At 39.4% G+C, this 27,727-nt stretch overlaps 1 protein-coding gene across 6 annotated transcripts in view; it reads left to right on the top strand.

The window, feature by feature from the left end:
* The window catches only part of Dock10 (dedicator of cytokinesis 10), a 302,587-nt gene that overhangs the window by 145,941 nt on the left and 128,919 nt on the right, over nucleotides 1–27,727 (top strand). For all 6 annotated transcript variants that reach the window (XM_029559988.1, XM_008825837.2, XM_008825830.1 and 3 more), the window contains exons 4-7: nucleotides 14,981–15,063; nucleotides 26,354–26,426; nucleotides 26,699–26,821; nucleotides 27,059–27,193. In XM_029559988.1, coding sequence (XP_029415848.1) covers nucleotides 14,981–15,063; nucleotides 26,354–26,426; nucleotides 26,699–26,821; nucleotides 27,059–27,193 — 414 coding nt within the window. The remainder of the gene's footprint in view (nucleotides 1–14,980; nucleotides 15,064–26,353; nucleotides 26,427–26,698; nucleotides 26,822–27,058; nucleotides 27,194–27,727) is intronic.

Below are 27,727 nucleotides of genomic sequence, written 5' to 3'. Positions count from 1 at the left end.
TCCTTTTTAAAAATCTCCATATTTTAAGAGGAATTAAATAAAATGAACTGTATCTTTTTTCTACTGTATTGCTTATTAATTCTCCTCCTTGCCTATTAAACTGAAGGTTAAGTATCTCCCACACAAAAGCATCAGCTCATCTCATATCTACCACACTTCCAATGACACAAACATCTAGCCATTGTTGAGCAACAGTGTACACATAGGAATAGTTTTGAGCATCCTGTATTATTACAGCCTAGACCACAGGCCCTAAATGATTAACTTGCCCTAGTTCACAGAGCATGACAATTAAACCTCAGCTCACTCTGGCCCTGGATCCCATACTCTTACCTACTTTATTGTTTCTGATCCTTTAGCAAATTCCTTTAAACTATATGCTTAATGTTTCTACTGATCACAAATAAATATGTCTTTTATCCTGACATACCATTAGCTTTTATTCCTCAGTTTCTCTACCTTTCTACAGGTCTGTTAACCTAATTCTAGAACCCTGAAACTGAAAATAACAGCTCTTGGGGACTGTCTTTATCTGATCCTCGAAAGCAGCTTAACGGCTGCATCCATAACCATTTAAAAGCAAAATCAAACACTTCTGGGATAAAACAAGCACCACTCCCCCCAGGGAACAGGGCAATGAAAGGATTTATATATAGAATTCAAGTTCATGAGTAAAACTTCTCTAGGAAAGTTTCTGTTTTAATATGCACAAAGGGATAATATAAAGCTGGGAGTTTAGCCCACTAATTAAAACTAAGCTCTTGATTCAGTTCTCTTAACAAAAAGAAAATGAAGGAACAGAAACCTGAGCAACACTGTGGCTCAAAAGAGAATGAGCCCAGAACTACTCAGCTGAATAGTAAAGGAAACACCAGCTAAGCACTGAGGTTGCAAGTTGCTTTAATATAAAAGTCCCTTCGGTTAATGGAACCCAACTCTTATATCGAGTAAAATGACCATACAGTAAACAGAAAATAATGAATAATGAAGTCTTTGGTCATGGCATAAAATTCTTGGGAACTAAAGAGTTATGGAAAAAATATTTAAAAATAGAAGCTAATCTCTCTCTCCCTCCCTCCTGCTCTCTCTCTCTCTCTCTCTCTCTCTCTCTCTCTCTCTCTCTCTCCATAGCTACGTAGGTACCTAGATGCACATAGTGCTTATGTCCTGTCTTTATATGTACAGTGCCAATTTACCACAGCAAAGTTTATATTTTAAGTGAGGATCCCAAACCAGAAATAGTGGAATACTCCTGGAGGAAAATACAACTTAGTACTCAATAGAAATATGAATCACATTTAAGGGAAGAGAAGTGTTGAAAAGCATTTTTAAAAAATCACTAAAAGCCAGAATAACTTCTGCTTTGAATTAAGGAACAATCAGTTTCACACAGGCAGAGTATTCTTCAGAAATCCAAGTCTCCAGCATATTCATAGACGTCTCACACAGGCACATGCACACACACACACACACACACACACACACACACACACACACATACACATGCATTTTTAGAGTCTTTAATTAGTAGATATCTATTGAAACTATTTTAGAAGAGAGTATGTCATGAAATGTTTCCCATATTTATTTGATCATAAATATGGCCCATGCCCCTCCCCCCAGTATCTTGAGAAATATATTTTAAATAATGCTGTGCTATGTTTGATGAAAAGACATCATCAGGAACTAAGGACCCAATAGAGTTCCACTAAAATGTAACTGCTAATTGGGTGAACCACAGTATGCATGCCTTTGCGGTATCTGTTAATGGTGAAGAAAAGAATATTAAAATCCCTGAAAGATCAAATAAATGGGTTACTTTTCATGGCCAAACCCCAATTATTAATTCTTGTCGTTAGTATAAGAAATGTCCGCTTTTGTCCTTGGGGGTCTCTCATTACTAGGACAAAATCCCAAATACAAACTTCTGAGAAGGTTGTTCTGTAGACTTTTCTCATCAAGCAAATTATCAGAATAAACAGGGTCAACTTCAAGTTTGAAGTCAATAATAATGATCATAAAGTCAGAGAAACACTTTTTAAAGCCCTTAAATATCTTCTTTCAATCCTGTATCTAATTCTAAGGCTGATCTTTCTATTGACTTAGAGGTAAATTTAGATTCAGGGACATAAATGCTTTACTACCGCTGCTACCCCCCAATTTAGTTGCATGGAATTAATTGTCCCATCTTTCCAAAGGATTAAATTATTTAAATAGGAAGCTCCTTTCCCACTGATTTGCTTTTACTGTAAATCATATTGTATTTAATCTAGTATGTAAGTAATAAGAGGTATGAACCATGAACTGAAAATTAGACTGGATGATTCACTATTTAAAATGTGTCCTTGCTAAGCCAATGTTACCAAGTGGACACAGTACTTGCCCTTGAAGAAAATGCCATCAGATAAGAAGTAACAAAGAGTTGCTTCTTTATGACCAGAGTTTTGCAGTACAATCTGATAAACAACTCTGGGAGTACTACTAAGGTAGAGAAGTAAAGCCAGGTTCACTACCAGGAAATATATAACAATAGCAAAAAACCCAAAGAATGGATTGTTGTTGAGGGAGGGGTAGTGTCCGAGCCTGAAGCAAAGTTGGACAGATAGGAGGCTCTAATAGCCAAGAAAGGTGATTATACAAAGCCACACTAACAAATGGAGGCAAATGGTGGGGGTAACAATAAAGAGCTATACAAAGCCACAGTAACAAATGGAAGCAAATGGTGGGGGTAACAGTAAAGAGCTATACAAAGCCACAGTAACAAGTGGAAGCAAATGGTGGGGGTAAGAGCAAAGAGATAGGATTTGACAGGGTTTGGAAATTAAAAAGAAAGAAAAAGAGAGGAATATGCTAAGATGACTCTGAAACATATGACCATTAATGTAATAAGGTAATACAGAAAAAAGTGAAGATTATTAGAGGAGGCAGAGTTGAAACATAAAATACAAGCTTACATACTGGGGGTGGGGCGCACTGGTGAAGGAAAGAGAAAAGACAGAGAGACAAAGAGGGAAAGAGAGACAGAGAGACAGGGACACAGGGAGAGGCAAGTGCAGAACACAAAAGGAATTTAAGAGCAAGTGGTCTGGATTTGAACATTGATGCTTTGAGCTGGGAAGAGCTTGTCTAGGATGCCATGAAGGATGGCTTGGAGCTAAGAGAACTGGACCCTTTGCCACATCCCTAATTAAGGAGTTGTTAAGGAGGATCCTGCATAGACAATAATGATGGAGTAGCAGAGGTAGAAAGGAAATAGGGAGAAATTGATGTCAGAAACAAGGAAAGGTCAACTGTGAGAGCACATCAATGGCCTAAAATGCCAAAGAAGAGTAAGAGCTAAAGCTCACTGGATATGGTAATTCATAATCATCGCTGGTCTTTATTTTTTTAACTTTTGCAAAAAACTTTATTGAAAATTTCATACATGCATATAAGGTGTTTTGATCAAATCCATGCCCACTCCCTCCCCTCCAACACTCCCCCCTCTGAAGAGGTAACCCTAAAATCTTTTAAGGGTTAGATACAAGTTTCTCAAATACTTTTGACATTTTTGGCCTTTGGAGCAGAGTATGCTGTCATCGCTGGTCTTTAAGAAAAAAATTTCAAAAATCATAGCACAGCCTGGTTATAGTACATTACAATCTAAGGGCTACAGAAAGCGCTGTCATCAAACAAGGTGTTTCTATATTTTTGTGCCTTTGTCTACAAAACACTTCAAGAGTAAATTCAATAAAGATGCTGGAACTCTTTAGACACAATGCCTTGGGCACAGAAAAGTTAAAAATCGTTCACTAAGTCATACATTTGTCTTAACAATATACACCAATACTGCTTCATTAGCTGAAAAGCCAAATTTTGCAGCATAGAAACCAGTGTGACCAAGGAAGTGAAATTTTGAAAATGAATCCACTTCCTCTTTCTCCTCTTCCTGTCTCGTCGTTTAGACTCAGTCGAAAGGCATTCAGTGAATTTAAGAGAAAAGTGTGAACATCCGAATTAGAAGCCACATCACATGACTTGCCAGAAGTAAGGAGATGTTAAATAACACAGTGAAGGAAATTATAAAGGGCAGGGCAATTGGACACAGTATCAAATAAATTTCATGCTGTTCATCTCTATTAACGGAAAAGAATACATCTAAAGACAAAATTTGTGTCGTTTCAAGGAAATATGAATTTCTTTCATTTCATGGTTAAAATAATCATAAGCTTTATGTTTAATTTTGAACTGCATACATGGACATTGAGAAAGAAGCCGTTTATCCAAAACCCCTTTGTTTAGTGCACTTTATACAAATTTTTGAATCTCATACATAGAATAATATAAGAACCATAAATAAGAAAGTCTTTCAATATTTGATTTGAGGGGGTGTGTCGCATGCATTAATGAGATACCAATGTGTGTTGTTTCGTGCTTCTAAAACACTGGGTGGCAGATGAACGATTCTAATGTATTCGTGAATGTTAGACTAGAGCCCAGTGTTTCCTACTCCAGATCCAACTTCTGTTATTAGCATCAGGCTACAAGCATAGCTTAAATTCCCAGAGAAAGTTGAGAGGAATGCAACACTAAAACATGCAAATATTAAAAAGAAATCACATTCTTTCTTTTAAAAATTAATGTTAATAATAAGATGTTGTATATGTGTGTGCTTCTGTATGTATGCTTAGCTATGACTATGATTTGTTTTGTTAAAGAATGACACTCAGTTCAAAGATGAAGGTCTTGTTAGAAGTTGCTGGGATTTTCATCAGTGTGTACTTTTAAAAGATAAATTTATAAGTCAGGTCATATTTACTTTATAACCTTGAAAAATTAATGGAAATGTTAGGATATCAAAATCAGATATTTTCAATATTTACCTAGTCTTATTTATACCTAATAATTATATTTCTATCATAGTCAGAACAAACAGGATTAACCCATTTTTTAATTAAGATTTTTAACATTAAAATTAATAAACACATAAATGAAGATCAAGATAAATGAAATGCATTTAGAGTTCAGTGACATTAGGATAAACTATAACAGGAAAAACACTGATGAAAATATTGAAAACAAAATAGCTATGATTCATATAAATAGTCCTGAAGAAATTAATTTTCTATTCACTAAAATCCCTAAAATAATAGTCTTGGTTACAAATACAAAAGGCTGTTCCAATTCAAAATTGGTTTCCTCTTCAATATAATAAAATCCCTCCCCAAATGTTCTGCAGTGGATAAAAACACAGATGTACAAGTTAAAAACCTTGGAACATAAGGTGATAAAATTCCCTTTAAGTTAGAAGTGAAAATTTTCAGTTGTACTAAATTATAACTCAGCTTTCATGTCTTACGTGAGAAAGATTGGATCATAATATTACCATGGGTTTTTAGTATCAGCCATTATTCATGTCCTGAAAAATTACCGGTAAGATATTTCTGGGATATTAGAGTATGTGTTCCTAGATCAGGACCAGGTGTCATTTATGAAAGTCTGTCTGACTGCCTTAACAGAACAGATTTTTACTTTAAGAGAAACTAAATGGTTTGATTCATTTTCAAATTCTAATCAGCAGAGATCCTTCAGACTACTCTCAGTACCAAAATAAAAATACAATTAGAAAACGACTTTCACTTATAGTGGGGAGTGGATATGACATTCTGTTTACACTGTGCACATTGAGCATGCATACTTACATACTCATAACAGTACCTAATTTCATGTAATATTTTTTAAAACAGAATTTAAACTCATCAAATAAGATTGCTCTATAATATCTGACATGGAGCCATACCTATTCCATATTGCTTATGTTTTCTAAGCTCATTAATTTTACTTTTCAGCTAAGTGTTTTACAAGCTCATTAACTGTCCAACTTGTTTTTATACAGCAGAATTTAATCGCTGTGCTTTAAAGGAGCACATAGTATGCGATCCAGTTGAAGAAAAACATGACCTCAATGCCTTTTTCCTTTCCTCTGCAGTGCCCATGTGTAGGTGACCACCTGCTCTGGTTTGTAAGAACAATCTCCTGATCTGCTGGCCTGGGCAATGGTATCTCAGTTCCCTCTGAAATGTCTTATGTGGGCAATAAATTATCCAGCCATCTTTTCAATATATAATTTGCATCAATTCATTTGATTTCAATATGCTTCTTTTTCAAGATTTATACAGTAGCTGTGGCATGAGGATAAAAATTATAACCATTATTTCACAAATGCAGAATTACCCCATGGGGAGGGGTGAAGGCCACAATGGGTACCTGTTATGGTGGCATTGTCTTTCTGGCAAGAAACTGCTTGTGTGATTGAATAAACTTCCACAGTCAGAAAGGAAAAGATTTTACATTTAAAAACCCATTTGTTACCTCCTTATTACTCTGTAGCCAGAATCTAATAATCAGCCCTTGAAAAAGGTGGACAAATTGCATTGCCAAACCCAATTTGCCAGTTCAGGTATTTTAACGTGATTCGAATTGATCCTAATGATTCTCTGATGAAGAAGAAAAAGGAGCAAATGGAACCTTTTCTTTATACTGCTTTAAGGCGTCATTTACAATCATTCACTTTTCCATAGTATTTGTACTTTTTAGAGCTTCAGTCACTTTAAAGGAAAAAAAGATACAAGGACTGTCCATTGTTAGGGTTTAGATGTAAAATGCCCCTCTTAGACTTATGTGATTGAACGTGGAGCCCGGCTGGTGGCACTGTTCTGGGAGGCTATTGAATCTTTAAAAGATGAGGCCTAGCTGGGGAAAAAATGGGTCATTTGAAGACAGATGTTGAGTGTTGTAAGCAAGCCCTTCTTCTAGCACTTTCTATGCTGCTTGACATGTGGAGTTTAAGTAAGCAGCCTCACCCTGAGCTGTGCCTTCTCTTCTGTGATGACTGTGTACTTTCAAACTGTGAACCACATAGTCCCTCCCTTAAGTTGCTTCTTGTCTCTTAATTGGTCACGCCATGAGGAAAAAGTAACTAATGCATTCATGGTTCCAAAACATGTTGAACATTCACTATAAATAAACCTCATGTTAGAGTGGTTATGCTGTTTTAAAAGTCAACGTGGAGAGATGGCTCAGCAGCTAAGAGCACTGGCTACTCTTCTAGATGACCTGGATTCCATTCCCAGCACCCACGTGGCAGCTCACAACCATCTATAACCATTTCCAGGGGATCCAATGCCCTTTTCTGGCCTCTGCAGGTACCAGGCACACCTGTAGTGCACTTACATACATGTAGGCAAGTACTCATACACATAAAATGAAAATAAATAAATGTTGGCGATAGTGGTGCCCGCCTTTAATCTCTGCCCTTGGGAAGCAGAGGCAGGTGGATCTCTGTGAAATCGAGGCCTGGTTCAAATCATGACTTCCAGGAGAGCTGTGAGTAGGGAGACCCTGTCATAAAAAAGTTGCTGGCGTCTGCTGTTTGAAGCTGAAACCTAATGTTCTTGGTCAGAGTGACCAGGAAGGACTAGCTCACATTATTGCTTGTGCAGAGTGTTGGATTCCTCCAGGGAAAGCAGCTTCTCTGCATTGTTGAGAATCACCTGTAGTATTTCTAATGCTGTTAGTTACTGACCCCAGTCCCTCGGCAGAGATTTTGACTTTGTGAATCTTGGTGGGACTCAGGGACCTGAAGTTAATTACCATCCCCAAAAGATTCATGGACATAGTTTAGAAAACACTATCATAATGGTACAAAAACCTTTGCCCATATTGACTTTAACCAATATTTTTTTGTCTCTGCCTTATAACAAGCAGAACTATAGCGTGCAACTCTGGATTTCAGCTTAACTTTTGGACAAAGAAGAGCAGTAGCCATAACCGTAATTCTTAATGATCGTTGTGCAGGCTGCAGCAAAGAACAGAGAATAATTTTCATGCATAGTATTTCCAAAGTGTCATCACTGTGTAGAAGAAATGGCCGTGTGTTTGTTAAATGCACTGCTTCCTCAAAATCAGAAACTAAAGATTCAAAAGGACTCTCAAGGGCCCTTCAGCTAAACCTTGATTTTTCACGTACCTACACCATATACATGAAAACTGGCCAATAAATGCACAGGAAATGTGATGAAAGCAAAACTCTTCAATAACTCCAAAACTCTGTTTTCATAAGTCAAGAAAAACAAGTTGTTATTGGCTGTTTTGTGAATGGGAGTTACAGACTAGACCAAACTTGCAGAAATAACTAGTTCCTTTAAAGTATTTGTAGAGCACTTGTTCTCTGTCAGCTGTAGGAATTATTTGGTCCTAGTGAAATCAGTATTATTTAGACAGATATAGAAACTTAGAGTTAGAGTTACTATGTTATTCATTTAAGATGGCACAGATAAGAAATGACAGAACAGGAATAAAAACCAGATCTGTCAATATCTAAAACAGCAACAGAACACCATTAAACTTCCAGAAGGATGATTCAGATGTTTTGAAAAGCAGCCTACAATGATCAAAGGAAAAAGCAGTTTGCTGAATGCCAGACGAATCGAGTTTAAAATCTTCTTTCTACCACATAGGGGTTCTAAGTCAAAGAACTGAGCTTCTCCTTGCCTCTCTGGCCTATAAGGTGGGAATGTTAAAATCCCATCAAATGGGACTGGAGAGGTGCCTCAGTAGTTAAAAGCGCTTGCTACTCTTGCAGAGGACCAGAGTTTGAGTCTCAGCACCCATATCAGGTGGCTCACAGCTGTAACTCTAGCTCCAGAGGATCCAGAGTCCTCTTCTGGCCTCCTTTGGCTCCTGCACACATGTGCACACACACATACACATAAATAAAAATAAAATAATTAAAAAAAAAACCTTCAAGTGCTTGTTAAGATGATGTGGAGAGGGACTGGAGAGATGACTTAGCAGTTAAGAGCATTGGCTGCTCTTGCAGAGGACCCAGATTTGGTTCCCAGCACCCCATGGCAGCTAACAACCATCTATAACTCTGGTTCCATGGGATCTGACACCCTCTTCTGACCTCCATGGGCATTGCACAACAATGGTGCACTTACATACTTGCAGGCCATACACTCATACACATAAAATAAAAATAATAAAATATTTTTAAAGATAATGTGGAGAGTACCTAATAGCACAATATCTGACTAAAAATTGTTAAAAGGGGAGAGATAAAGAGGGAAGAAGGGAAGAGAAAGAGGGAGGGAAAGAGTGGGGGAAGAGAGTCGGAGAGAGAGATGGAAAGAGGAAAGAGAGGGAAGGAGGGAGAGATAGGGAGGGAGAGAGGAAGGAAAGAAGATGGAGGGGGAGAGGGATGGAGGAAGCGGGAGATAGGGAGGTAGGGGTCCATTACATTCAGCTCAGTCTGTCTGTGAATTTAAGGATTAGCATATCTTGGGCTCAATTAAGCCTGCGGCCTATTGTGAACAATCTAAATAACATACAGGAACATATTTATCATGGTTAAGAGAAGGAGCTACCCACAGCAAGGAAAGGTTTAATAATTCATGGAGCAGAGCATCTGTGTTCCACTAAAACCTCCAGATGAGTTGTGTGACAGAATATTCTATCCAGTCCAGTGTTCTAAGTGATCAGAGGCTAAATCTGAGATTCTAAGAAATTATTTGGCCAAGGTAAAGAGCCTTCTGGCTCTGAGCCAAGCATAAAGTTTCATGGCTCCTAGTGCAGAACAGAGCTTACCATGCATCTGCTTATAAAGAATATACATTGGCCAATTTTTAAATAAAAGAATCTTTAAACTACTTTGAGAATTCTCTCCTAAAGAAATTATCCAAACTGAGTAGTACTTGGTGCTGGGGGCGGGGGGGGGGATTGAAAGACCATTTGCGTGAAGACATTTGCTAAGATATAAGTAGTTAAAAAAAAAAAACAAGTTCCTTTGTCTTCCTTAAGTCTTCTCTCAAACATTGCCTTTTCTGTAAGAACCACCCTATTTAAATTAAATCTCCTATCCCCTTCTGTTTTTTTATTATGACACTACCATTTTCTGACATAATCTGCTAATTGTTTTGTTTACTCACTAGCCTTTTACAATGATGTAAGTTCAAGAAAATGTGAGGGTTTTTTTTTGAGTTTTTGAGTTTTTGTCTCTTATCCACTGCTGAATTCCCACCACCTAGAACCACTCCAGGATACACAAGGGCTGGGTCATGTTTGTTAAATGAATTAATACTTGAATAATCTTCAAATCTAGGCAATTGGGGTTGGTGAATTCTGGTATGATAGATAGCTCATTTTACTTCTGTAGAAATGTACAAAGCAAGTGTAAAGAGACCTAAGGGCATTCTCAGTGGTACAGTGCTTGTCTAACATATTCAAGGCCCAGGGTTCAGTCCTTAGCACCATACCAATACAAAAATAATAATAAAGGAAAGAAAAAGAAAGAAGTAAAAGGGAATGCAAATGTAAAGATCCCTAAAATATATCAAATGAATAAAAGATGATATTCATATACAAAATGTGTACTTCAGACAAGTGGGGTAAAACTGTTCATGAGAAAAAGGTTGAAGAGGAATGAAAATGGGCAGTGGGTTTTATGCCTTTATTTTCCATTTTAAAACACATTCTGTGCTGGAGAGATGGCTCAGTGGTTAAGAGCACTGGAAGCTCTTGCAGGTTTAGTTCCCAGCACAAACACAGTGGCTAACAACTGTAACACCAGGAAATCCAACACCCTCTTTTGGCCTCTGCTGACACTGCATGCACGTGGTGCACTTACACACATGCAGGCAAGCACTCATACACATAAAATAAAAATATATAAATCTTAAAGCACATTGTTTCACATGAAGATGACCAGAGGCTAGGGAGTACGAAAGGAAGGAAGGCAGGGAGGGAGGGACCACGGCCACAGGGCAGCTTCTCTAATTCCAGATGCTGTGGACCTTTCAGCTTGTCATCTTTGTCTAAAACAAACTGAGGCCTTTTAGCTAAAGAGCCTATTTCCTATATCCAGAAACATGTGCTTTGCAGAATTGCCACAAGAACCGGCAAGTTGGCGTTGAATTTTAGCAAACGACAGTGTTGTATTCAAACCCATCTATTCAAGTGTTGCATTTCCTCCCACATTTCCTTTTACTATTCTTTTCTATGTTAGCCTGTCTTGGTGTTATTGGGGTTCTTTTCTGGAGATGGAAAAAACTGTTGCTTTTCCTTTTTCATATGTTTTTATTGATTCTTTGAGGATTTCATGCATGAATACAATGTATATCAATCATAGTCATCTTTCATTCTTCCCACAGCTCCTCTAAGATCTACCCCCCACCCCCATATTCACTTCCTCTTTTTTTTTCTTTTCTGACCCACCAAGTCCAATTTGTGTTGCCCATCTACTCATGGGTATGGGGCCATCCACTGAAGTCTGGTCAACCTACCAGAACTTATATACCCTTAAGGAAAACTGACTCTCCTTCCCCAAGGAGCCACCATTGTCCACAGCTCCTCGGCTGGGGTTAGAGCCTCACCAGCCCTCCCTACTCATGCTGGAATGTTGACTGGCTGGATCTTGTGCAGGCAACCATGACTGTTGTGAGTACAACAGTCCTGTCAGGTGCAGAAGACAGTTTCACTCAGTCCTCCTCCACATTCTGGCTCGAACAGTCTTTCCACCCCCTCTTCCTCAATGGTTCTTAAGCTTTGAGAAGAGGTTATATGATATAGATGTTCCATTTGTGGCTAAGTACTCCACAGAACGTGTTATCTGCACTTTGGCTGGTTGTGTGTTTCTGTGTTAACTGTTGTCCACGGCAGAAAGAAACTTCACCAATGAGGTCTGAGAGATGTCATTTTCATTTATTTATTTACTTTTGAAAACTGATATATAGGACCAAGGAATTGGCTCAGTGGGTAAAAGTGCTTGCCATGCATGACTGACAACCTGAGTTCGATCCCCAGAATTCACATAAAAAAGATGAATGTTAAACTCCACCCACCCAGGGCTCAGGGACCTTTGCGGAAGAGGAAGTGAAAAGATTGTAAGAGCCAGGGAGGAGTGTATGACCATATGGAAATAGAATCCTACAGGCTCCTGGAACCCTGCTCATATGAACCTACAGCAATGGTGACAGTATGCACAAGAACCGTGCAACTCAAGCAGACAGAAACCCAGCACAGAACTGTGGAAATGAACAGCAGGCCCCAATCTTATTATTGGCAGCTGATTACTGCTTGAAGAAGAGCTGATCTTCTTAAAGGGAGGGATTCTATATAGGCTGACTAGACCTCAGTGGATGAACTTGCACTGAGGGACATCTGGGGACACTAACTTGACATGATTAGGCCTTAACACAAATGACAGAATGTATGAATCTCAGTGAGGAGGTCTATGGGAGGGTGTCAGTGGGGAAGGATGTATAAAGATGATTAAGATGTTCTGTATGAGGGGCTGGAGAGACGGCTCAGCAGTTAAGAGCCCTGACTGCTCTTTCAGAGGACCCAGGTTTGATTCCCAGCACCCACATGGTAGCTGTGAACCATTCTTAACTCCAGTTCCAGGGGAATCCGATGCCCTCTTCTGATATCTGAGGCATTGCACTCACATACATGCAGGCAATACACTCATACACATAAAATAAAAATAATAAATAAAATATATTTTAAAAAGATGTTCTGTATGAAATACACAAAAATTCAATAAAAAATTTACAAAAAATAAATTAGAAAGCTGAATGTGGTGATGCCCATCTGCAATCCAAGCACTCCAAGGCTTGATGGGAAGCAGAGACACAAGAATCATCAGGAAGCCCAAGGACCAGACAGTCTGGAGTAAACCAAGATATAAGAAAGGTCCTGCCTTAACAAGCTGGAAGACAAGAACTAACGCCCAAGATTTGCCATCTGACCTCCACATGTATCCTGTGGTACACATGTACTCACAGAGGCATGCGTGTGTGCGTGCACATACACACATACAAATAAATAATAAATAAATAAAATAGTACAGCAATTTTTATTTAAAAATTGGTACATAAGAACAAAAATTGTATGTATTTGTGGGTAATGGGAAGTTGCTGTATATGTTTTAAAATGTTCAAATCAGAGTCAGCATAACTACTGCCTCAAGTATTTCTTTGATGAAAGCATTTAAAATCCTTTTCCTAGTTTTTCTGAAACTGTAGTACATAATTATGTACAGTCACCCTACTGTGTAATGGCACACCGAACCTTTTCTCTCCTTTCTAACTACAACCTAGTACACAATAACCAACCTTTCCCTGTCCCTCTCTGCCTAGCTCTGCCCAGCCTCTGCTCTCACCCGCTGCACGATCAGCTTTGTTGTTAAAGCCTTCACTTGTGCCGTGCTCACACAGCCATCCTCCTACTCCTACCTTTGTCCCGTCTGACTTGTGTTGTCCTCAGCCACAAGTTGTGCGTGGGCAATGCCCTGAACAAATACAGCTGCACTGCTGAGTAACTCAAGGCCAGGGAAATTCAAGCAGACAAGGACCCATAACTACATCTTCCGTTCCTGCCTATACTGTACATCTGGAGCCACCTGCCCAGGACCTCTTAACAGGCTCCTTGACTGAAAAGTATCTCTTTATTTTGGACAAAGGTGTCAGGGGTTCAGATAAGTAGCAGGAAAAAAACCACAGCATCATAAGCCAGAGCATGAACTCCTAGGGCAGTGGTCCTTGCCCACCATTCTGCCTCCATTTCTATGCTTACTCTCCTTGTTTGTAGTCGCAGCGGTCTGCTCCCTCTCTCCACCTGATTCTGCAGAAGCCAGACACTCACTTTTCCTGCTGCAGTAGCTCTGCATCTCCTCTGCTCTCTTCTTGGTTACAAAGACAGTCGCAAGCCGTTACTGCTCACGGTTCAATAAATTCATTGAGCCTCCATTTTTCCACTAGTGTAAGAGGACAGAGACTCCTTATAATTCTGACAGATGCTTAATTCTCAAAATCATGTCAGAAAGAAAAGGAGTCTTAGAAACCACCCAATGAAATCTGCATTACAAATCCGTAGTCATTGCAATCATACCTGCATGGTAGATAACAGCTTAGGAAATACTTGCTGTCAATTAATAATATAAAGTCAAGAGCTAGGGAGATCACATAGTCAGTAGAGTGCCTGCCACACAAGTTCATACATCTAGTATCCATGTCAAAACCCTGGCCTAGTGCGATACATCTGTAATCCCGGCACTGGGGACAGAAGCACTGGGGAGACAGTCGCACGAAGATCCTTGGAGCTCCCTGGCAAGCTAGTCTTGCTCAGTTAGTGAGGTCCAGATTAGTGAGAGACTGTCTGCAAAGATATGACGGAGAGTGACAGAGGAAGACACTTGAATTCGTACCTGGCCTCCACATGCACTTCCACACTTGTACATATGTGTGTAACACACATACATATGCATAGAACACAAACAGGTAATAGCATAAAATTAGTCATCATGTACTTTGATACTTTGTTTTTATAACAGTTCTCAGTGATATTTTATTAACATTAATGTTCTCTATAAACTCAATAATGGTAGAAAAGGCTGTGCCTTCATATGTGTGAGATAAAACTGAAAACCTAGCCTCAGGCTGAGTCTGGCAAGTGTGTGGATATTAAAAGGAGGAGGAAGAGGAGGGAGGAGCAAGAGAAGGAGGGAGAAGAAAAAGTTTGGTTACTAAAACAAAAGGAGAAGAGGAAAAGGATTAGATCAAATGAAAACATCCTTCTTGACTAAGAACGACTGTCAGATGGTGGAAGAGATGACAGAGCAAGCCAAGAGCAGTGGGTGTTGTGGTTTGCTGAATCTCTAGTCTGATTCAATGATAATTACATTAGGTTTCCTGTGGTGGAGTAAAATAGAATAATTATGTTAAACAGTTCCTTCTCCAGGAGTCTGGAGAAAGCTAGATCTCCATCACATTGAAAGATATATAATGATTATAAAGGACAGGCCTCTTATCCACCTTACAGTCGCTAGCCTGGCCACCTTTGCACCAGCCTGGGATTATAAAAGCTATGTTCAAGGTACATTTTGCCAGCACAGCTGATTTTTTATGATAATTTTTGTAATTGCATTTTTTGTTTGTTTCAGGCTTGTAAATTCTACAGTTCCCAGTGGTACGTGGTGAACTACAAATATGAACAATATTCTGGAGACATTCGACAGCTACCCCGGTAAGAATTTGTTATAAATTTATTGTCAAGACATCTCTTTTCAAGCTCCAACACTGTTTATGATAACAGGTATTGTCCTCTTGTGTCATGGTATATTTTGCAAAATCTTTGAGTCAAGACACAGAACATTTTGTTCTGGAGTGAGTCTCTGAGTGAGACTTAGGTTGTCTGGTTTAGTGCTAAACTGAAGTTTCAAAGTTTCCCAACACTGTATCATTCTTCTGTGAACTATCATTTCAGTAGTCAAGGCACTGGAAAAGACCAACATGGCGGCAGAGCATTTCTCGCAATATCCACTACAGCATTCACATCTGTGTTTTCATTGTGAGAAGTCAAAAGTCATGAAAATAAATTCCAAGAAAGTGACAGATACCTAAAAACAACAAAACAGAAACTAAGTACCTAATTTCCCCTGAGTCTTGGGAGCACGAAACCTTTAGGAAGACGGGTATGTTCTACTTCTCCTCAAACGTCACTCCATGAAGAGACCCACATGCCTACCTGAACTACAGTAGGAATTTATTATCTGTTTCCCCTGCTGAAATAAAACCCCTCAAAGGACAGGAACTTTCCCCGCAGAATCACCTTCAGAAGAATTCCTGGCACTTGATACTATGGAGTCATTAACTTTAAAACACTGTATTCCAGTAAGGGGATAGAGTTGCTGAAAATTAAAGAACTGCTTTGAACTAGTACCTTTCGACTCATTGGCTCCTCAAACAAATATGATATAAATGTAAATATATATAAATGTTAAAAAAAAACTCAAGACAATCAAAAGTTAGATTTCTATTGACACTTTTCTCAAGTGATACATACTAGGTTTAGTTTTTATGTATACATGGCACAAATTTGGCTCTACTTTGTAGTATTTTCTGCCCCCAGCAACCTCCTTTTCAAACTAAGATACTTGGAAGTACTGTTCTCCCTTCCTGAATCCAAAGGAGGGATTATTGAATGGCACTGAGAAGGTGACACCAAACTGGATCTGGAGGGACAGTAGCTTCTGATACTGTGAACTCAGGAAAAGTTTGGGGGTTGGGGGAGACAAGGGCAAAGGCCCTAAGACAGAAAGTGTGGTCACTTTAACAGAGTGACAGGTTGGAAGATTGGAATGTGGGGCTGGAGGAGAACAAGAGCCCAAGTCCCAGGTAAGTCCTGGAGTGACGCTTGGGTTTTATTCTCATTGTAATAGAAGCCTTGAACAATTCAACATGGGTGTGACATCTTTTAAAATTCTCTACATCTACATGTGGAGTGACAGTGGAAGAGAAGAGAGAGAAGGGGACATCTTTTCAAAAATTGTCTCACTGCGAAGAGGAAGCCAGTGTTTCTCCTAAGCAGGAAAGCTTTATTCAAAACACTATGCTTTAACTCCCATCAATTTCTAAGCATTCCCTTAAACTCGGGACAGTTGTTTTTTCTAAGATTCCTTTTTTGTAATTTTATGTGCATGTTTGTTTTCTCTGCATGTATGTATATGTACCGGTACATGCCTGGTACCCGCAGAGGCCAGAAGAGGGTGCCGGATCCCCTGGAACTGGAGTTACAGACAGTTGTGAGCCACTATGTGAGTGCTGGGAATTGAACACAGTTCCTCTGGAAGAGAAGCCAGTGCTCTTAACCACTGAGCCATTTCTCCTTCCCAGGGCAGTCTTTATTGCAACTTCATGTTGGGAAAGTCCTGCCACACCCTAGGTCTTCCTGAGTAGTAACTGTGTTCAAGATGTCTGGGTTTTACTCACACACTTTTTGTAGGTGCAGTTAAGCAGCAAAGTGTTGGGTTTTTTTTTAATACCCAGACTCCCAGACTTCCTCTTTCTAAGAATAGTTCTGAGAAGCAGCCTTAACTGGGAAGTTGTATCATACTTGGAAGACTCTATAGTAAGTGAAGGGACCTAAGCAGCTGCATTTGCCTCCTGTGATTGTCTGTGCATGTGTGGTATATATGCAGATATGTATGCATGTTTTTGTGTGTGCAAGTGCATGTGGAGGCCTGAGGCTGCTCTGTCTTCCTTGCTCACTCTCCACTGTATTCATTGATGCAGAATCTCTCAATTGAACCCAGAGCTTGCTATACAGCTAGTTTGAGGAGTCAGCTTGCTCTTAGGGATCCCCTGTCTCTGCCTTCTGAGAAGGCCAACATGCCCACCCAAATTGGGTGCTGGGGATCCAAATTCTAGTCATGCTTCTGTGGCAAGTGCATATTTATCCACCAAGCAATCTCCCTAAAACACTCGTAGATCTATGGAACATTTCAGCAGCTACATCCACCAAATACTAACAGTAGTTATAGTCAAGATTTACAAGAAAGAGATTTCATGGTCACAGTGTCTCCCTCTATTAAGCTGGTGGAGAAAGCATGTCCACTAGGGGGCGGCTCTGGGCACCTATTGAGTTGGGATTCTCTCATGCTTGAACTCATCTCTAGCAGGGTAAGAGGAAGTAACTGACATGTTGAGAATTTTACTTACATTGTCTAAAGGAAGTGGAGGTAGATATATGTTAAGAAGAGGAAGATTAAGACAGCCACAAAGTCAGAATTTCAACTTATTTTCATTATAGATGCATGAAATAAGTTCTAGCATGAAATTCAGTTTGAAGATGGAATGCCTGAGTACATGCCTTAGAATAATGAATACTTTAACATTTCTTAGTAGAATCATTTTAAATGGATTTTATAAAGCTAAGCACTTCCCCCTGAAGACTGCATGTATTTAGGTCAGTAGTAGAAACAGATTTACGTGGGCCTTCTGTGGCTGTTAGAAGTAAATCATTTTCATACCTCCTGGATTATAGGAATTCTCATATGCTTGCTACCAATTTAAACTGATCATTTCTTTGTACAGGTTGCTAAGCCTACAAAAGTTTTAAGTGCAATTATGAAAAAAGCAAAAAAGAGAGATGAAAGTATGCTAATTTTGACTCTTGAGAACCCTGCATTTTTTTCAAATATGGGTTCATAAGAGCAAACAAGAGAGAAACATTATGAATAAAAGTCAGCGCTAAACTCCAAATTTCCAGGAGAACCAAATAGCATAAAACTTTATAATGCTGCTGATTTCATTAGTCCATTGGGTAAATACAGAGTTACATGACGTACAAAAATTTCACCACAGCTGATATGATAGAAAGAAGACTATCTCCTAAGGGTATAGTTTTTAGTTGAAGATCACTTCAAATATGACCAGTTTAACTGGGCTTATATAGGACAAAATAATTTCTTTTTAAAAGAAAGGAAACTCAGGGTATTACTACATATCTGTAGTCCCAGCACTCAGGAGATGGAAGCAGGAAAATCAGGGACCTGGAGCTCGGAATAATACTCAGCTACATAGTTGCGTTCAAAGCCAGCCTGGGCTACATATAACCCTCTCTCAAAAAGCATAAGTAAATAAATAAATATTCTGGAGTGTCTATAGCATGTCAGAATGTGCCAGGTGCCGCACATACATTTTCCTCACATAACCCTTAGCCCTATAGAATAGGAACTGATGCATTTCATACGGGAAACATGGGCACAAACCTCACAGATAATAACTAAAGGAAACTCAAATATCACCATGCTGCTTCTTGGAGCCAATGACAAGATTTGGATATAGAGATCCACTAAGATCCCAAATATTCTTAGAGACCACCCAGTGTTCTTCTGGGAAGACTTTAAAGGCAATAGCCAGAAGTGTGACCCTTATATTAGCTTTAAAAGAGAAAACAGTCTTTGTTTAATAGCAACCCAGCCATCACAGAAGAGCAGAACAGCTGCTCTTTTAAGGCAAGGAGGAATCAATGGAAATGGGAACAGAGTTCCCAGTAGTCCCGAGCCTCTGCAGTGGTCTAGACACTGCCTGCCACGTCTACCCAGGAGTCTTTCCCTGCACCACACACCTACTGTACCATTTCAGACCACTCCCCACCTGTGCCTGGACCACAACAGTCTTCCAGTCCTGGTGCTTCAAACTCAGTCCCTCCTCAGGACTTTTAATTACATTTTCCTCTGCCCGAATGTTTCCCCAACTCAACAGAGAACCGGCTGTTCTTCATTCTCAAAGGAAACTACACATGCCAGGAGACGCCCACCTTCAACACTTTGTCTGACTTGGTCTCTGCCACTCCTACTCCGTCACTCCCATCTCTCTTATTTCCTCTTCCTCGTCTTTATTCATTTTAATATCAGATAACACCGCATGCTTTTGTCGTGTGCAAAATGATGTTTTTGAGCATAGAGACATCTTCAGATTGTCAAATCTAGTTGATTAACAAATGAATCACTTTACATAGTCATAAGTTTTTGTGGTGGGAGCTCTTTTTTTAACTTTAAATAATTTATTGAGAATTTCATACATTCATATAAGGTGTTTTGATCAAATCCACACCCACTCCCTCCCCTCCAACTCCTCCCTTATCTCCCATCACTTTTTTCTGACAACTTTGTGTACTCTTTCTTTTTTGGGAGGGGAGGGACGTTTTGCTACTCTAACATTCCCCCCTCTGAAGAGGTAACCCTAAAATCTTTTAAGAATTAGATAAAAGCTCCCAAATACTTTTGACATTTTTGGTCTTTGGAACAGAGTATGTTGCTAAGAAGCCCAAGGACATTTTGACTTTTAGCCATTTACCTTAATTGCCTAGCCAATTCCTACCTCCTATTCTTTCTTTCTTTCTTTCTTTCTTTCTTTCTTTCTTTCTTTCTTTGTTTATTTATTTATTTATTTATTGGTCTTTTTGAGACGGGGTCCCTCTGTAGCCCTAGCTGGCCTGGAACTCACTATGTAGATCAGACAGAGATCTGCCTGCTTCTGCCTCTGGAGTGCTGGGATTAAAGGCGTGTGCCACCATGCCCAGCTCCTACCTCCTCTGAAGCACTTACCCAAATTGCTGATAGGGAATTAGGATGCAGACTGCTTTGGTTTCTTCCATGCTGAACAGGGATGCAGGGTGAAGCAATTGGGGTACCCCTTCAGTGGGCCTATCTAAAAACTCCCAAATTGCATAACTCTTATCTGTAGGGAGAAAAGAAAGTCCTTGACTGATGGCCTAGGAGATGTGAAGGAGAAGTAAAAGCAAGAGTAGTTAGCATTACCAGTTCTAGACAGGGCACCAGAAAAAAAGTCAAAACAGGGCAAATTTCAAATGTTCACATCAGAGTACACTGGAGTTTCACGACGACAGCATCCAAAAGCATCCCTCTATTGGGTTCCTCCTCATTTTTTTTTTTGTCTGCCAAGGTTGAACTCCAGAGTGATGGACTCAGGATTTGTTTTCAGGTACTTTGATAGCTGTTGGAGTGGCTAGAATCAGTGTCAGTTCTCTCTCAAAGGCTTCTAGATAGGGAGAAAAAAATTTATCCATCATTTTAGAACAATAGTGGGTTGTCTCCCTTTGCTACAGGTGGGCACTACAGTATTGCAGACCGAGGTTTGAAGTCTTACATCTGAGAAGCACTTTCTGCTTAGAAACAAGTCATCAATGAGAAATAATTGTCTAAATAACATTTTATATGGACTTAGCCTACTGTCTGGGAAGTGTAATCCCTTGAACTCTTAAAAGAAATACACTGATCACTTTAATCTTTGGTTATACTTTCCTTTTGGGTATTTAAGACCATTCTGTTGGCCCAAATAAACCAATTTATTTTTACTCTTAAGGTCATTTGAGGATCTGTTCCTCGGGGTCACATGGGCTTGGGAGGAGCCCTTGGCTCCTTTCTTTTACCAGTTACATCTATGTGAAGATAAGTCAAACGTCCTGCTCAACCATGGCTGGCTTCACTTGGAAGCATGGAGGAAATGTTTCCTCTGTGTTGACCCACCTCTTTGTGGACTGGACACAGGTTCAAGTCCATCTGGCGGGGTCTCCATGGCCTCCCTGAACAAGAGGACAGGTGACTCACGACTCACCACAGTTACAGGACATTTTGGGCCAAAACCAAACATTCTCAGATAAACCTTTGCTATTTTGTTCCTTAAACTAGTTGACTAAACTATGACCTTAGAAATTTTAAGATTATGTGTATATTATTTTTGTCTCATCCTTTATATATCGTAACAAACCTACACAGACCTTCATCACCTGCTTAGGATTTCTCATTTTTTCTATTTTTGAAAATATCTCCATTCCCATATCCTTTTAACATCTTTTACATTCTCATTTTCTTTTTTAATAATTATGAGACATAATAACATTAATACTAAATTTTCCATCTCTTGTGAGAATTCTTTTCCTGGGGACCCTGCTTACCTCTTCTTTAATGAAGGAGCACAACCATCAACAAGCCTAATTGTGACCATGTTTAGCAAGCAGACACAGCTGAGGTCATGATGATGGTAGTTATTTCACAAAGAAGAGACTGCTGTACAGCATCAGCTTATTAAAAGAACATGGAATTTAAAAGGATTTGGTGCTAGGAGCCACAAGTGAGGGAGAACACACGTCTTTTGTTTTTCTGAGCCTGTGTTACTTAGTATAACAGTTTCTAGATCCATCCATTTACCTGCAAATTTCATTATTTCAACTTTCTTTACTGCTGACTAGAACTCTGTTGTGAAAATATACATTTTTGGTAAGCACTCATCAGTTGAGGGTCACTTAGGTTGCTTCCATCTCTTAGCTATTATGAAAAGAGCAGCAACAAACATGGTTGTACAAGTGTTTGTACAATAGGATGAGTCCTTTGGGTATATACCAAGGAGTGACATAACCAGGTCATATGGTAGGTTCATTTTTAGTTTTTTAAGAGTTCTCCACACTGTTTTCCATAGGGGTTGCACTAGTTTGCAGTGTGGTGGGAGACCTTAGCATCATTCCCTTTACAATTTTCAAAAATAAACAAATGGTTTTTTAGCACCATATATGTGAAGTTCCTTCATCCTCTTTTTACTACCATACCATTGTTTTAAATCCTCTCACACTCATGTTTCAGACACACCATTTCAAGCAATTGCTCTGAAACTGATCATCTGAGCTTGTTCCTGAAACTCAGATGACATGTCACATCTCATGGGAGGGGAAGATGGGAAAAGGTTGTCTTTAAAGACTTTATCTTGTCAATCAAATGACAAGGTGAAAGGACCTGTTCCTTCTTCAAGGAGCATCCAATGTTATTATGGAGAAAAGTATTTCCCAGTGGTCCTAAAGAAATACTATCAAGTCTCTCTTTGCTCTGCCTTCTCAGGAAGGTGATTGTGCCCAAAAGGAGCTGAGCAAATTAACAACAGTGTGACAGTTAGCACAGAAGAAAGAGGAAAATGCCTGTGTTCTTCCTAACGTGCTCTTAGTGATGACTTGAGCTCATTTTTCCTGATGTGGGAGTTATCTCACAGATATGTCCTCTAATCCCCTCTCTTCTAGTGTATATTTACATAAGTAACCATTTCATCATCTCTGTAAATGGCAAGATTAAACAAGACTGGAACACTAGTGTGTAGAAAAGTCTGATTGCACACGTCTATAATTAAATAAAGAGCAACATTTCATGCTTATCGAACCTTGAAGGCTAAATTTCTTCGTATATTTTTTTAACTTCTTTGGACTTGTCAATAAGCCGTGGAATGGGAAAGTCATATTAATGTTAATGTTTTCAGATGTAAACTAATTTTGGCATGTAAGTATGTAAGTCATATATCTATTAACAGATATATATTGAACACCTACTATGTGTCAGACCTCGAAGAAGAGATAATCATGTGTGTGCATGTGTGTGTGTGTGTGTGTGTGTGTGTGTACATACGTACGTACATGTGTATGGTATGGATATGTGTGTGTGATTGCTTTTGTACAAGTATGTGGAAGCCAGAGGTCAATGTCAGGTATCTTCCTCTATCACACGCAACCTTATTTTTTGAGACACGGTCTCTCACTAAACCTGGAGCTTATCATGTCAGCTAGACTGGTTAGCCAATGAGCCCATGATGGGATCCTGTCTCCACTCTCTACATACCTTCCATACCAGCAGTGGGATTACAAGCATGCATCACCACATCCAGCTTTTGTGGGGGTGCTAGAGATCCGAACTCAGGTCCCCATGCTTATGCAGCCAGCACTTTACCCACTGAGCTTTCTCCCAGCTTGAGGAGATAATCTAGAAATAACACGTTCCACCACTCTTCTTTCAAGCTTTGAGGTGTTCAATGAGACTATTACCATTTGTAAATACTGATCTTGAGGTCTTGAGAATTGTAGGTCTTGAGACTTCACCAAGACCACAAACAAAACAAGTAGAGAAGAAAATTGGAGCCCAAACTGAGAGTTTCCACTGTTCATCCTTAACACTCAGTCTCAAATCCTGTGATGCTCAGAAAAGCTTTATTCTTCTTAGCTATTGAGTTGCAAGTGCCTCTCATAAACTCAGGCTTATAAAACTAAGCCACAATAATGAAATGCTTTTTAAAAAACCACTTAACATATTGAACACATACCACTTAATATTTTAATCACTTAAAATATCATCATGGTGCCATTTTGCTTTATTTCAGTTCTGTAGTTTCCTTGCTTCATTCCAACCTATTATTGATTCAGTCATCAAACACATACTGAACATTTGCAGCCATAGGGAAGGAAGCAGCTGAATGAAATACAGAAATTCATCAAGTTCCTGGCTATAAGATATATAGAATCTGATGGAGAACGAATACAAGTACCCAAATAACAGATTCGATAAGCATCATTAAGGAACTAATACATGGCATGTACAGAGAGGTAGAGTTCAGGATTCCTTCATGGAAATGACTATAGGATTCACAGTTTTGTCAGATGACAATAGTATTTTTCATTTGTTTTTATTTTATGTGTGTGAGTGTTATGTCTGCATGGATGTAAGCACACCCATGTCGTGCAGTGCCTATGGAAGATAGAGGAGAATATCAGAGCCCCTGGAACTGGAGTTATGGATGGTTGTTAGCCGCCATGTGAGTGCTGGGAACTGAACCTAGGTCTTTTGCAAGAACAGCCAGTATTCTTAACCACTGAGCCATTTCTCCAGCCTCTACAATAGTATATTTTTATTGTATTTTTTTATTTTTTGTGTTTATGAGAGTATTGCCTGCATGTGTATAAGTGCACCCATGTTGTGCAGTGTCCACAGAGGTCAGAAGTGGGCATTGGATCCCCAGGAACTGGAGTTACAGATGGTTGTTAGCTGCCATATGGGTGCTGGGAATTGAACCCCGGTCCTCTATAAGAGCAACAAGAGTTCTTAACCACTGAGCCATCTCTCTAGCCCCTACAATAGTATATTTTTAAATGAATGAAATTATATAACACTGATGGGCTGTGAAAACATTATGCTAAGTCAAAGAGTCCAGGCACAAAAAGACAAATGTGTATGATTCTACTTCTCTGAGGTTCTAGAATCTTCAAACCCATGGAGACAGACAGAACAATGGCAATCAGGGGATACCAGGAGAAGGAAATGGAGGATTGTTTATTAATGGTCAGACTTTCAGCATCTGGTGATAGAATAGGTTTGTGAATGGGTAATTGTAATGTTGTACAACTCTCTGAATGTACTTAGTCCCACTCAACTGTATAACTAATGTTATATATATTTTACAGTTTTTGAAAAACCCATTAAGAAATAAACAATGCTTAACAATGAGGAAGGTGGTTTCCTGTGTTGTAACTTCCCCTGATGCACACTGGGAAGTAGGCATTGTGGTATCTTTCAGAGGGAGGATAATAGAGCACTTTAAGCCCATTCGATAGCACCCTGTGTGAATGCACAAAAGGTAAAATGCACGCAAACTGAAGAATACTTTAGCATCTCCCTTTCTCTCCAGAACACTGTTGGCTCAGGAATGGATTTCTTATGGGATTCATGTCAGATCTTTTATTCTCAGTAGTCAGATTCAAAGGTTATTTCTACATGATATACCATCTTAAGTGAAACACTCTTTGGAATGTCTACAAATGGGATTATATGCAGCAAAAGGTGACAAAAGGCCTGACTATCAAGGATCACCTAAACTTTGATGGTAGTATCTGGCTTCCATCAAGCTATTCATTATGAGATACTCACAAGCCAAGGAAAACTTATTTCTGACTTGCTTTTCTCTGTGCACATAAATCCAGATGTGCCTGCTTGCTCCTTTGGAATGCCCAGTCATGCCATGTCTGAAACAGGAGTTTCTGTGGTGCCAGGGGGACACACAGAGCAGATGCAAATGCCATGCTTCCTTTGAGTGCCCTTCTGAGAAGGCCACAGTAGGGGCATGACACAGTCTGAGGGACAAAACGCGGGCTGCTTCTCAGGAACCAAGTACTTTCAGGGCTGAGGCTGTATGGGCAACTATTCTACAATGTTGGCCTTGTCACATACAGGTGACTCAGAAAAGCTAACGATGATGTTGCAACTTAATATTCTACTTCAGCATACAAGAGAAGGAAAGCACAAATCTCCAAGGCTTTACACCCGGCCCCTTTGCTCCCATCCAATTCAAAAAGATATGTATAGAGTTTTGCAGACACTCATATGAACTCACAGCAATGGTGACAGCATACACAAGTCCCATGTAGGCTCAAACCAGACAAAATCCCAGCATGTATGTGAGGAAGTGGGTAAGAAACCCCAACCTGACCTGAAAAACTATTAGCAACTAATGGCTGCTGGGAATGGGAGAGTCAGTCTCTTTCAAGGATGTGACTCTTTGTAGGTTAATCAGGCTGCAATGGATGGACCCACACTGAAGGGTATTTGGGGACACAAATTACTATACTATACTATACTATGCTATGCTATGCTATGCTATGCTATACTATACTATACTATATACCATACTATACTATACTATACTATACTATACTATACTATACTATATTATACTATACTATACTATATACGAGCATGGATTCTTGGTGGGCTAATCAGCTCCAGTGCATAGAGTCACACTGAAAACATTTGGGGATGCAAATTAAACTCTACAGGCCATATATAGAGTACATTCAATTGGGTAAGGGGTAGTAAGGGGAGGTGGGGATAGGGAAGGGGATCTAAATATCATCAGACTATATTGTATGAAAATGATAAGAATTCAATAAAAACATATGTATGTCTATATATAAAGAGTAACTTTATGACTTCATAGTTTAAAATACTTGCTCATTAGCGATAAGATACAATGATGTGGAGGAAAGTTTACACTTCTGAGAGAAATTAGACCCTCAGATTTGAAGACTTCAAATCTCAAACTCATCTAAGAATGCCAATATAATCATTGTGACCTTGGGAACAGCTGAAATGAAAGAAAGACCTCAAATGACAAACCAGAACCTTTTTTTTTTCTTTTTCAAATATCAGAGCAGAATACAAACCAGAGAAACTTCCTTCACATTCCTTTGAGGTTGACCATGAAGATGCCGATAAGGATGAAGTAAGTGGATTGTTGCGAGTGACATGTTTAAAACATGAGAGTAATTGGTGCCTGTCTTGCACTGGCTTCTTCTCATTCTGGCTGGTTTTTCACAAGCAGCAGGAACTGGATGTGTTGGGGCTTTTAGGTAAAATGAATCATGTTTGTTTTGACATTGAATATGATTATTGTAGATGAGTCAAAGAGGAAAAGGAGTCTCATTTTTAAATGCAGTGTGTAAGATCTGGGCTCCATAAGGCTGGCTGAGATGCTAATAATGCCTTTTGTTGCAGGATACCACATCCCACTCATCATCCAAGGGCGGTGGGGGAGTAGGAGCCACTGGAGTGTTCAAGTCTGGCTGGCTTTACAAGGGGAATTTTAACAGCACTGTGAACAATACTGTCACGGTTCGGGTAAGGACATCTGTCACCTTTCTTGCTATCCCTTCTTGGGTCATAGCATGGAAGCATGGAGGAGAGCCATTTGCATTGAGTCTATGTTTCATATGATTTTCTTTATTTAAAAAAAAAAAAAAAAAAAAAAGATTCTCTCCTCTAGAAGAATGCCCTCCTGGAGGAGGAATTGGGAAATCTAATGCCTGTGAGTGACAGCTTCCTGAAATTCAAACTCCCTCCTTCTCTTTTATTTAGTCATTCAAAAAGCGCTACTTCCAGCTGACTCAGCTGCCAGATAACTCCTACATTATGAACTTTTACAAAGATGAAAAAATATCCAAAGAACCGAAAGGCTGCATCTTCTTGGATTCCTGCACAGGTGTGCTGCAGGTGAGTGGGCCTCACTTTCCCCCCAGATGTACTTTCATTGCATAGTGCATGTAAGAAATACTTATGAAGTATCTGTGTAAGCCAACAACTGTTCTGCACTCTGGAGATTTGTTGAAGAACACACCGCCTAGATCTGAAGCTTACTTTCAATAGAAAAAAAGACAAGAAGTAAGCAAAAAAAAAAAAAAGAAAAGAAAACAGTTGAATTAGTGGGAATTTTTAAGATTTGTATGTGTGTGTCTCTGTGTATGTGTATATGCATGCACGCATGCTTGAATGTATATATGTGCACCACTTGAGCACAAGACACACAGAGGCCAGAAGAGGGCATCAGCTAGCCTATTTTCCCTAGAGCTGAACTTATGGCTGGTTATGAGCTGCCTGACGTGGATGCTGGGAATCAAATTCACAGTCCTATTCAAGAACACAAGTGCTCATAACTACTGAGACATCTCTCCAGTCCCAGTAGGAAATTTCTCAGTAAAAGAAACAAACAAATTATTAAATAAGGGGAATATGTATAGTGGTATGAAA

The sequence above is a fragment of the Nannospalax galili genome, unplaced genomic scaffold (genome assembly GCF_000622305.1).
Source record: "Nannospalax galili isolate Female #2095 unplaced genomic scaffold, S.galili_v1.0 scaffold127, whole genome shotgun sequence".
NCBI lineage: Eukaryota > Metazoa > Chordata > Mammalia > Rodentia > Spalacidae > Nannospalax > Nannospalax galili.
This window is presented reverse-complemented; position numbering and strand designations above follow the sequence as displayed.